Source organism: Alexandromys fortis, unplaced genomic scaffold, assembly GCF_014885135.2.
Source record: "Alexandromys fortis isolate MF-2015 unplaced genomic scaffold, M_Fortis_MF-2015_v1.1 scaffold_26, whole genome shotgun sequence".
Lineage (NCBI taxonomy): Eukaryota > Metazoa > Chordata > Mammalia > Rodentia > Cricetidae > Alexandromys > Alexandromys fortis.
In genome coordinates, this window is record NW_026067894.1 from 1,456,500 (window position 1) to 1,468,599 (window position 12,100).

General features: G+C 55.0%; 1 protein-coding gene across 1 annotated transcript in view; it reads left to right on the forward strand.

The window, feature by feature from the left end:
- Arhgef10l (Rho guanine nucleotide exchange factor 10 like) overlaps nucleotides 1–12,100 on the forward strand; it is a 92,579-nt gene that overhangs the window by 63,032 nt on the left and 17,447 nt on the right. The window contains exons 22-25 of the mRNA XM_050152378.1: nucleotides 701–787; nucleotides 2,110–2,333; nucleotides 3,845–3,999; nucleotides 9,324–9,472. Of these exons, the coding sequence (XP_050008335.1) occupies nucleotides 701–787; nucleotides 2,110–2,333; nucleotides 3,845–3,999; nucleotides 9,324–9,472 (615 nt within the window). The remainder of the gene's footprint in view (nucleotides 1–700; nucleotides 788–2,109; nucleotides 2,334–3,844; nucleotides 4,000–9,323; nucleotides 9,473–12,100) is intronic.

A 12,100-nucleotide genomic window follows, 5' to 3' on the forward strand; every position in this document is an offset into this window, starting at 1 on the left:
CCCCCCCCCCCCCGCCCTTATAATGCTATACTGTCCAGAGAGACAGGCTGTCCGGGTTGGCACCTGAAGCAGAGCTCTGAGGGGCCACCTAGTCAGGAGCTGGAAGCAACCGATGCAGGAGGCAGTGTAAGCTGTGAGCAGCTCTCACTGGCAACTGGCTGCCAGTCAAGTCCCAGTTTCCGTGTTTCCCTTACTGGACCCACCCAGTCCCCTGTCCCAGGTTGTCCTTCTGTAGAGAGGTACTGATGCAGAGCCCCCTTACCCGATTTTCACCTCCTCACAGCTCTCTGGAGGCATGTGGGAGGCCATTGGGGTGCAGGAGCAAGCGGGGCCACACCACTTACTTCCTCTGTGACCTAGCTCTGGCCCTCGCCCTCTGTGGGCTTTGTCTTCTCTATCTACAAAATAAAGTGCTTGGATGGAGGCGGAGGGCTTAGCGGTCATCAACAAGCCTTATCTAGGAGCTGCCTGGTTCTAGAGACTATGGGCATCAGTCAGGCCTTTTCTGGACAGAAGGTTCTAGAAGAGTGATGATCAAATACGAAGCACGGGAAACTATGTATGTGGCATGTGTCACTTTCTTGGCCCCCATCCTCAGGGATTCTCATGGGGGCGCGATGGGTTCAGAAGTCTGTCAAATAAATATTGTCGTTTTGGCAGCTCATTGATTGACCTACGTTTACTGTTTCTGTCTCTACAGCTTGGGGGTCTGGTCCACAGTCCCGTCAACTGTCCCCTGCTGGGCTTCTCAGCCGTCAGCACTTCCCTTCCACAGGGCTACCTCTGGGTAAGTAGTCCTTCGCCTAGCTAGGACAGGGTGGCCGTCTGTCCTCACGATGGGGACAGAGAGGGTGATTCTCAAGGAGGGTTCTGAGAAAGCCACCCACCTGTCTAGCAGCTCTGTCAAAGGCTTCCTAGGAACTTCGGGGCTTGGAGGTGGGGTTGGTGGTGGAGCCTTATCCAGGGTAACCGCACCCAGGGCCAGGGAGGTATTGGCAAGGTCCCAGACTTCTAGGAGAGAGATAAGGGTAAGCTATGCAGAAGTCCAGATTGCAGGAGGCCCAGGTCAGAAGAGGCTCAGGTCATAGGAGGGCTGGGTCTCCGGCCCCACCCAGGGCTTAGGCATCAGCACTGGCTCTTCCTCACCTCAATGGAGCTTCTAGCCACCTTCTTTACTTCCAGGGTTATCAACAAAACTCTGTCTTTTTTTTAAAATGAGGGCCCCCATGCTCCTTGGGTTGCTGTTTGTGTCCTATATGCAGGATTCTGGCTTCCCTGCCCCTCGCCACCCTCTAGCACATGCTCCTGCCTGTCCCTGGGAATTCGTGCAGCAGAACCTTGGCTTACCCTTTAGACTGCAGTACAAATGTTGATGTTTTCCTTCTCTGTTTCCCAATTATCATCTAGCACCTGATGAATCTATTCATCTATGCATGAATGCATCTACTTACCCTGTGGATCCTTTATCTGTTCATTCATCCATCCATTTGTGCATCCATCTGTCCGTCTGTCTGTCTGTCCATCATTCCATCCATCCATCCATCCATCCATCCATCCTTTCAGTCATCCATCCATCCAATCATCCATCTAACCTTCCACCCTTCCACACACCCACCAATGCAACCACCACTTATCCATCCAATTGCTCACTCATGCATACATGTGTGCATCTGTCCATTCCCTTGGCAGGTATACACATGAGGTGCACACCATGAGCTAGATACAAAAGTAACACAGTGAATGGGACAGAGGGTTGTTTTAAGGAGACAGAATAGCTCATTAGCTCTTATTTGGGAGGCCTTTATAGAGGAGAAACTGGAAAACCGACTGGTTATTGCATCTACTTGAACCATTTCTTGATTTCCTTTGGCCCCTGAAGCTAATTTGTGTCCTTATAGCTGGGAACTAATGACCTTTGTGAGATCAGGTTGTGTGTGGGATGGACAGAGGACACACCTTTCCATTACTATCCCCAGTCACAGTGTGTCTGTGTACGCATGTGTCGGTGTGTATCTGCGTGTTTGTCCGTGTATCTGTGTCAGGGTGCGGTCCCCGGGAAGGTGTGCCCTAGTCACTGGCTTGACAGCCTCTCCGGGCCTCTGCTTCTAGGTTGGAGGTGGGCAGGAGGGTGCTGGTGGCCAGGTGGAGATCTTCTCCCTGAACCGGCCTTCACCACGCACTGTCAAGTCCTTCCCCCTGGCAGCCCCCGTGCTCTGCATAGAGTACATTCCGGATCCGGAGGAGGAGGCCGAGGGTACAGAGGAGAGCCGGGTGGCTGCTGACCCCTCGGCTGCAGCGCACCCCACCGTCTGCCTCGGCTTACAGGATGGCAGGTGAGGGGCAGGAGGACGGGTCGGGATGGCTTGTCCTGCCAGGCAGGTGGCTGCAGGTAGTCCCTCCAGCTCTTCGGGTCACTAGCCAAAGCACTCTTTCCCAGCTTGGTGTCACCAGGAAGATGGGGACCGGAGACAGCCATTGTGGCATATAAGTGTCAAGAGTAGCTTATGTCATAGCTGACAGCTCCCATACCTCTGGCACAGCTTCCTGGCTGTGCATCCTTAGCCACATCATGTCAAGCCAGGCTCTGGTCTGTGGTGAAGCTCAGGAGTCCTGCAGTCTCGCCATGTTGAGTGACTGAGTCTCAGGTTCCTATAGTCAGTGAGGCTTAGTGCTCCCCATCCCCATGCAGGGCCATACGAGTACAGGAGGGCCTAATGGGGGTAGAATGTATGAAAGAGAATCCCCCTGTATCTCTGCTCTTCACCTTGTCCTGTAGAAGGACGGTGTGTGTCTCCGGAGTACCTACTGTGTGCCTCACATATGCTGAGGGGGCTCTCTCACAGTGACCTTGCAGCCTGGAGGGGTTATCTTTATTCCCATTTCCCACACAGGGGGAGTCGAAGCTAGCAGCATTCTGAGAGGTGGTGAGGAGCCATGCTTACCCCCCTCCATAGTCTGGGTTGGGACTGTAGCCTTGGGCCCCGTCCGGGCCTGGACTTAGGAGAGATCTGGTGAAAACCTTTTATTTTAGTTTTGAGCCAAGATACATTTCATGTAATATAATCTTAGGGGTCTGGAAGTGTGGCTTGGTGGGTGAACGCTTGCATAGCCTACACAAGGTCCGAGCTCCATCCCTAGACCTTCAGACTGGGCGCGGTGTTTCATGTCTGTGATCCTGGCACCTGAGAGGTGGTGGCAAGAGGATCAGAAGTTTAAGGCCATCCTTGGTTACATTAGCAACATGGAGACCAGCCTGGATCACACTGAGACCCTGATTCAAAAAACAAAGCAAAGCAAAACAAGCAATATGAAACAGAATCACCGTTTTTAGCTATTTTAAGGAGCACAACTTGGTGGCTTCTGGCAGCCGCTACCGAGCTCCAGAACATTCTCATTTCTCCCCAGAGAAGCTTTTACCCATCTCATCCCCTCCTCAGAAACTGCTGATCACCCTCGGCCTCTGAGGGAATGTCCTCAGGCATGCCCTATACATGGCATCTAGTGCCTCATAGCCTCTGCTCCGGCTTCTCTTTACCCTGTGCATTCTTACACAGCCCAGGGGTGTTGTCATGCTTTGTTCCCCGATGGCCCTCAAGTGGGCACCCCTGATCATTTGAGGAAGAGAGCTGAAGGTCAGCACTCCGGGTCAGCAGCTAGGAGCTGGAGGTTGGATTTGAACTCAGGTCTGAGTGGCACTGGAACTCGGTACCTTTCTCATTGTATTCTGGAGCCAGAGTCCTGACTGGTGGCAGAAGCCAGGGTTTCTGTAGGAGGGAGGAACAAGGCTGGGCAAGTGAGGCCCATGAACGGGTAGGAGTCTTACTGATAGCATCTCTCCCTTCAGCATCCTGCTTTATGGCAGCGTGGACACTGGGACCCAGTGCCTGGCAACCTGCAAGAGTCCAGGCCCGCAGCCTGTGCTCTGTTTGCGGCACAGCCCCTTCTATCTACTTGCTGGCCTACAGGACGGGACCCTCGCTGCCTATCCTCGGACCAGTGGTGAGGACTGGTGGGTGGGAGGGCTTAGGGGGCATCAGGGCACCAAACTGGGCCTGGATCCTAAGCTGAGAGATTGAACAACACAGGCTGGGGAGGCAGTGTCGGAACGGGCTAATCAGGATGGGGGGTTCTGAGACTTGACCTTCACTGGGGTCTACTGCTGGGTTCCCACACATTTGAGTCCCTGTAGAAGGAGAGCATCTATTTCTCTGCCAGTAGACAAGTGCTGGGGGACAGTGCCCCATGGGCTGAGAGACCGAGGGTGGTCTTGGAAAGACCTGGATTCTTGTTCAGGCTCTGCCCTGTGACAGCCGTGTCCCCAGTAAGTGGCTCTTTTTTTGTGCCTTGGGCTCTTTTGTAAAGTGAGAGTCGGGTGGTGTCCACCCCTCTTGTTTCTTGCAAACAAAATGACTCAGTGTAGACTGGGCCCAGGCCAGGATGGGTGCTGAGAAGGGGAGGCACCTTTGGGTTTTCACCGTCAGAGCTGTCGCTGGCATTGTCACGGAGCCTGAAGTAGGAGGACGGCAGGGTTATGCTGCAGCCGGATGCACTGCACCCCAGTGCTCCAGGACCGGTGTCAAGGATGTGATATACCCTCATCATCATCTTAAGCCTGGATGCTACCCTGGGGAGTCACCACTGTTCCAGGCGCTAGGACACTGAGCCTGGGGGAGGGAGGATCACAACTCCCTCATAGCCTTGTGAGAGCTGTGCACGGTCCCTGAGCCTTGCTTAGTCCCTAGTCTTGTGGTAAGGACCCAGTGGCAAGTGTGGCGGGCCCCAAGACTCTACAGCAGTGTCTCCCCTCCCCCCAGGCACCCAGCTCAGCTCAGATCCGATGGCTGCGTCATCCTTGCAGCCTGTTGCAGGGTTATAAACGGATATTTGCAGTGAGGGTTTTTTTTCCCTACTTGGCACTATGTTGGTATTTTTAATTAGCTTTTGATAAGGCATTTATAGTTTTTAATTAAAGGGGGAAGAAGGGAAAAAAATCCCTTACCATTAGACAGAACAGAGCGTGTGTATGAATGTAAATCCTGGCTCAGATGTGCTGGGGTAGACAAGGGGGTCTGAAGGGACCGCCCACCCTCCTGTGTGCTCTAGACACCACACGACTCTAGCTTCAACCAGCCCTGCCTACCTGTGTGGGTGCTTAGGTGGGCGTGGCAGAGCTGCTGTAGGGCTCAAACAGCACAAGTTCAAGATCAAGACTCTTGAGAAGGGTCCATCCTAGACTTCTCCGGCTCTCAGTGGCATCTTGACTTGGGATGACATCACTTGTGTCTTCACGGGCCTCATGAGGATGTCTCCCTGTTCATGCGCCCTTGTGTCCCAATCTCCCCTTATAAGGACGCCTGTCACCCTGGGTTAGGGCTCCACCAACCCAGGGCCACTAATTATATCCGGAGGAATGCTGTCTCCAAGAAAGGGTGCATTCTGAGGCATTGGTGCAGGGTTAGGGCTTCAGTGGAGTCCCTGATGGAGTTTTGGGTTTAACAACTGGCTTTCAGCTTAGGGTTAGAGCCTGCTAGCTTGTCAGAATGGAGACCCCCTGGGGGTATTACACAACCTCCCTTTCCTTTTGGGGCCTCTTCCCTGCAAATGTTTGCTTCCCCAATATGTACGAACACCTACTGTGTTCCACGGATACGCTGGTCAACCCAGCAGACATGCCTCCCATCCTTGTGAGATTTAAAGCCTCCGGAGGGAGGTCAGAATAGCCAAAGCAACAAGCAGGAAGCTGGGGGCTCCTGATGTAAGACTGGGATCACCGTTCGAGCCTGACTACCTAGTAGAATGAACTGGGTGCCTGGGGTCCATTCCAAGAGGCAGGCCCTGAAGCTGAGACCTGAGAGAGAGGTGGCCAGACAAGTGGCAAGTTGAGGGAAAAGTGTTTGGAGCAGAGGAACCAGTGTGTGTGTGAAGGCCAGAGGCAGGAGTATGCCTAGCATCATGGGGGCCCCAGAGAGGAGGATGCAGAACTAGCTAATAGCAAGAGGGTAAGTGGCACTGGGAAATCTGGGGATAGACAGCTGCTCATGAGGACCTTGTCTTAGCTCACTGGGAAGTAGAGAGATGCAATACATAGTCTAGACACTGGCCCGTTGGACAGGAGGGCAGGTGCACCCGGCATTGTACCCTTTCTAGAATCTTCTTCTCCTGGTGTCTGTGGGTGTAGCTGTCATGGCCTCTGAGAGGGCTTCCCTTCCCCCGGTCCCCAGCTACCCTGTGCTTCCCCAAAGAGGTGATCCCTGGCCTGAACCAGTCTCTTAGAACCACAGCATCACATGGTTTAAAATAGGCCCCAGAGTCCCCTTGCCTCAGGAGCAGAGGCGTTTCTCTGTACTGTCCCTGGGCCAGCCTCCAGGTACCCTTCCAGAACCTCTCCAGGGTGCCCCGGATGGCGAGGAGTGTCTGGGATGCGGACTGCCCAGGCTCCAGTGCTGGATGAGATGTGTATAGCAAAAAGCAGCCTCCTTACCTGTGAAATGGGGGTGCAGACATATGTCCTGACGGGCTGTGTGTGCAGGTTACACGTGCAGATTTCCTCGGGGCCTACAGTGGAGCCCCCACCCCCACCCAGGGTGGGCTCCTCTCAGCCTCAGTGGCTTTCGCTCTGTGTTCTGCCTCCTGGCACCAGCCAGATCTGGACCCCTGTGGGAGACCAGCGGGCTGTGTCACCTGAGGCTAGGGGAGGGGGTGGAGAGATGCTGGCATCCTGAAGGTGCCTTTGCTGAGACAGGCCTTCTTCGCTGCTGACCGGCTGTGCAGTCAGAGCCAGCCTAGATGAATGGGCTGTCACGCAGGGGCGGGGGCGGGCCCCGCGAGTGCAGGTTCTGGACCATGTGCTTGCTAACAACTACCCAAGGGTTGGGAAGCGGGGCTGGCTGGAGGGGATGCCCCTCGAGCCCTGCCCAGCCTCAGAAATTACCTTTGTAGTCTGTGAAGCCAGTGAAGTGGGGGCTGGAAGGACTGTAGAGGACAGAATCTGTCCAGAAAACCAAGTCCCAGCAAGGTCAGCAAGTCCAGGGAGCCCCCGGGGGCTCTGACGGGGGCTCCTGGCCACTGTCCACTCTGATACAAATTTATATTGAATTTTATCACAGTTCCTGCTTTGGAGGGCTTCGGGGGACACCAACCCATGAAGGTGGGATGGTCAGTGTACACATGACCCGCAGGCCTTCAATGACTGTGGTGTACTGTCCTTGCGTGGCAGGTGCAAGGGTTCATCAGTCAATGCTGTGGTGTCCTTGGGTGAACCCCAGTTCCCAGCCTCTGAGATGCTACCCTAGCATCTTTAGCTCCTTTCCCCAAGTGTTAACCCACTCACATGTTAGCCACAGTGGCAGAGGCTCTGGCATCTGGCCACAGTCACTGCTCACCTTTGGCCACTAGGGGGCACTCAAAAGCCTTGTATTTCCCTGAATCTGGTGCCCTGGGTCCAGGGTCACATTCCTATGGAGGTCTGGCCTCCTTCTGGTCACCTGCCCCTCCCAGACACCATTCCCAGCACAGAACTGGAAGCTGGGCTGGGAGGCAGCCAGGCTAGACCCAGCTCTGGGTTCAAACTCCTTGGGGGAATTGCTCAGGTTCTCTACTCTGGGCCTCTGTTGTCACCTTTAATTAAGATGGCGCCAGCACTGGCTTCTGTAGACTACCCGGAGCCAGTGAGCAGGGACGACCATGCAGCTGTGTGACTTGGGTAACTGAACTTGCAGCCTGTTAGCTGTAAGTCAGGGCCAGTGACAGTATCTGCCGCGCAGGCTTGTGGGAGGTAAAGACTTCATTCATGAGCAGAGCGACTGGCACACAGACGCGGAGGGGACTCAGCGTTGGCCACGGGCACATTTCACCAGTGCCCCATGCTGTGTTGGGTCAGCATGCGCAGTTCATTGGCTCCTTGCATCCTCTGAGGAGTGTGGGAGGTGTGGTTATCACACCCATATTAGAGAAAGACGCCGAGGCTCAGAGAGGCCAAGTCCCTGCCCAAATGGACTTGGCACTCAGAGCCACAGAGTGCTCTAGCCTGGCCTGCCTGCTGTGCGTGTGGTCATGCTCTGAGTTGGAAGGAGTGGTAGTGTGTACGGGAGGGGGTCCCCCAGTTCTTAATTTGTTAGCTGGGCTGGGAGTATGGAGCAGGGTTCAGGCGGAGGCTGGTGGTGGAGGACAGGCTGACCACATGCGGCCAGGAGGTGGGGTGAGGAGTTTGGTGGCTTCCCCGTATAACTTGGGGTCTTCCATCTCTGGGGACAGCAGGTGACGCAGAGGAGGGTATGTCTGCGGTGAGTGACTTTCTGTGAATGGTCTTCTGGCGACCTAGGAGGTGTGGGGGGGCAGAGGACCCTCTCCTGCAGCTGACCCTATCCTGTCTTCCCAGCCTATTGCTCTAGCATGTGCACTCCCCACAGACCCCTCATTGGGCCTCAGCTCCCCCAAGTCTCCTCTCTGCCCTGCACCCTGACTGCCTAGGGCAGCCACTGGGGCTCAGTGCAGCCTGAGATGTGACTGCAGAGAAGCCAGTGTCCAGCCACTGTGATCAGGTGCTAGGGAGCGGTTCTCAGTGAGCTGGGCATGGTTGGAGGCGGGGAGGGGAGATGCTTATTTCTGGCCAGGCTGCTGCTTCAGTCTCTGGGAATGGAAGATAGAAATGTCACCTCTCAGAGCTTTTCCCCGCTGCATCTGGTGGTGTCTCTGGAGGGAAAGATCTTGGCAAAGTGACAGGAGCATCCTCGGGTGACAGGGTCTGAGGGAAGTCCTCATGATGTTGAGATGAGCTGGGTTCTCAGTGAAGTCCTTTCCCCCATCCAAACTGAGACTTTGAGAAACTGAGGGGAGGTCCACTCAAGGCCCTTAGCAGAATCAGGACCGTGCTGGTCACAAGTCCCTGAACTCTGGGGTCCTGCGACCTCCCTGCAGGAACTATTGTGGAGATTGCCTCTCCCAGAAGCCCCTGTGTATCCGTCCTCCACGTGTCTGTTCCTTGGTGTTTGGCACATGAGCTCATAACTGGATTGGAAGCTGCTGTCTCTACCCATTATAGTTTTCCAGAGGGCGGGGCCTATAGCCGCTCCCGCCTCTGTTCTAGGCACCCAGCTCATGGCCCAACTGGTCATAGGTGCTTTCTGAGTGTGTGTGGAGTGAATGAATGAGGGAGAGAGAGTCAGAGAAGGGGGGAAGTGCAGGGTGGTCCCCAGGGAGGATAATATCAGTCACCCCCGTTCAATGAGGGTGAAAGACCCTGGTGGGGAAGGTATTTGGAGCTCTCAGCCAAGCTCCCCCTGCAAGGTTTCAGTCATTGACCCATGTGCTCTTCTCTCCCATAGGTGGGGTTCCCTGGGACCTGGAGAGTCCCCCCATGTGCTTGACGGTGGGCCCAGGGCCCATTCGCACACTACTGAGCCTGGAAGATGCCGCATGGGCCAGCTGTGGGCCGCGGGTCACTGTCCTGGATGCTGCCACTCTGCAGACTCAGGTACCCATACCCGGGACTTGTGACCCCAGAGTCCCTGCTGGCACACAGAGCTACAGCCATCTTGTGGCCTGTGCTCTTTAAGCAGAGGTATAGGTGGGGGCCAGCTGTGTGTCTGTGTCTCTTCTGGGATGAGGGCCCAGCCTCATGGGCTATGCCAGGCTTGCCTGTCCCAGCTCGTCACATCCCATGCTTCATCCTTAGTGGCTGATAGGGACTTTGTGGTGGCTTCCCAGATGGTATTTTGGTGACATTTGCCATTGTTGATGTGTTTGGATTATTGATCTGATCAGGATATGGCGCCAGACCCAGAGGGGAGCCTGACAAAGGTCCCCAGACAGGCAGGCTCCTCGGGCATGCACCCTGGTGGGGGCCTCTTTTCCTGTCTCTGCTCGGTTCTCTGTCTGGGACACCTCTGATTTGATACTTGATAGCTCAGGCACACCAGGTAGAACTTGGTGCTGCTAGCTTTTAGGTGGCCAGGGCAGGGTCCTGGAAGGTTTAGTCTTCACAGGATAAGTGGGGAAACTGAGGTATGGATGCAATGAATGATCTCTAGGTGTGTGTGTGTGTGTGTGTGTGTGTGTGTGTGTGAGAGAGAGAGAGAGAGAGAGAGAGAGAGAGAGAGAGAGAGAGAGAGAGAGAAGTCCTTGGGGACGGGACCTAATAGTCTCATTATCCATGTTCCTGCTTTTGCTGAAGGCTGGATGGGAGAGAGTCTGAGCTGACACATGGGCCTGTCTGTGGCCAGTCATCACTTGGACAATGAACACCTTCATGTTCCCCACGGAAACACTGGTTTCTGGTACATGAAGGAGGACAACATATGTCCTTTCTGAGGTCCTGTGGCTCCCTGTAGGAGGCAGAACCAAGAGGTTTGTGGGTGTCCTAGGTGAGGAGGCTCATGCAGGGCCAGAGGCTGAGGCAGTCTCAGGAGTCTCACACACAGGTCTGAGGACCAGAGAGTCATTAAGGCAAATGCCAGTTTGAAGCAGGCAGTCTGAGGACCCCAAAGCGTTGAGGCCTGGCTCTGAAGATGGAAATACCTTCCATCTGCCTTAGCTACCGAGTCAGAGAGCAATTCTCCCTCTCAGCTGTGGTGGTCGCTGGACCACGTGAGGCCCACACACTTGGGGAGGCCATCTGTGTGGCTCTGTCTGTAGGCCAAATCTTCTTCTTCTACCGAAACACCCTCACAGACATGCCCTGAGTCATGTTTGACCAGCTACCTGGACACTGGTCAGGTCATTGCCTGAAGTGATGCTAAAGTGGCCATGTTGAAAGAGCTGCAGTACCAGCCCACACCAGCAGGGGCAATGTGGTGGACGTGGGGGCAGTTGGATGACTGACCGTATGCCCGCCAGCTCTTTAGCAGGGGAGGCTGTGTTTTGTGAGCCACATGGCTCGTGTGTGTGTGTGTGTGTGTGTGTGTGTGTGTGTGTGTGCAACCTTGAGTGTCATTCCTCAGGTACTGTCTATCTTTATCTTCAAGACAGAGTCTCTCTGATCCTGGAACTTATCAACTAGGCTGGCTGATTGTGTTCCCCTGGGATCTGCCTATCTCTGTCCCACCTCCATTCCCAGCGCTGGGATACAAGATGTGCCGCCATGTTCTGGATTTTTTTTTTCTTTAGTATGGGTTCTGGGGGTTGAACGCAAGTATGCACGCTATGCCATCTCCCAAGCCCCATGCTGCCATTTGTAGAGAGAAAGCTGGGGTTGCTGGTAGCCACTTTGCTGCTCCCATGGGGTCTGTCCCATTCAGACATGGCACTGAGGACCTGTGACCTCCCTGGTGCTGCTGCGCCAGACCAGAGGCCAGGGAGGTGTGGCCAGTGAGAACGCAACCCTATCCTCCTGATTCCTTGTTTTCCTGAAGAGTGGGGAGGGGACCTGGTAGCTGTAACCACAGACCCTCTTCCTGGCCCCCTGCTGTACCCTAGAAGACTTCCCTGCTAGGAACTCCCCCCCCCCACTTCCCTTCAAGGTCCAGCCACACCTCCTCTATCTTGGGAAAGGAAAGCGGATGAGGTCAGCTGGCACACCAGGTCCTGTGGTCCCTGAGACTGTTCCCTTAGAAGTCTCTTTCAGGGAGGGAGTGCTCTTTCAGGGGAACCGAGGATGGTGGCTGCTGTGGAGCTGGAGATCAGACTGGGGAAGCTGGAAGTTGGCTGCCTCCCCCAGACTCCCGGGCGATCTCGTTAAACAGGAGCAGTGGAGGCTCCCGAGAGGGGAGGAGTTGGCAGGACTGTGAAATGTCCCACCTCTGTCCCAGCCACTGTCGGCCCATCTCTGTCGGTAGGGCACCCTGCACTCCTGGAGGGGACATAGTTTATGAGCAGGGCTGGGATAGGACAATGGCTTTGTCTCTACTGTGCTTTGTGACCTTGGGAGGGTCACCGAACCTCCCTGTGCAAGGTGGTTAGACATCCATGCTTCTGTGTGCCTAGCTCCCCGACTTTCAGCCGTACGAGGCCTAGAGGGTCAAACTGCTTGCATAGACTTCGACATCAGTGGTATGGGCCTTGTCAGCCTCCGTTGGCAGTGCAGGTCCGCCTGTCTCTCACTTCATGGGAAGAAGCTCCATCCCCTCCTGCCCCAGGAGTGTGAGCTGGGCACAGAGGAGGTTTG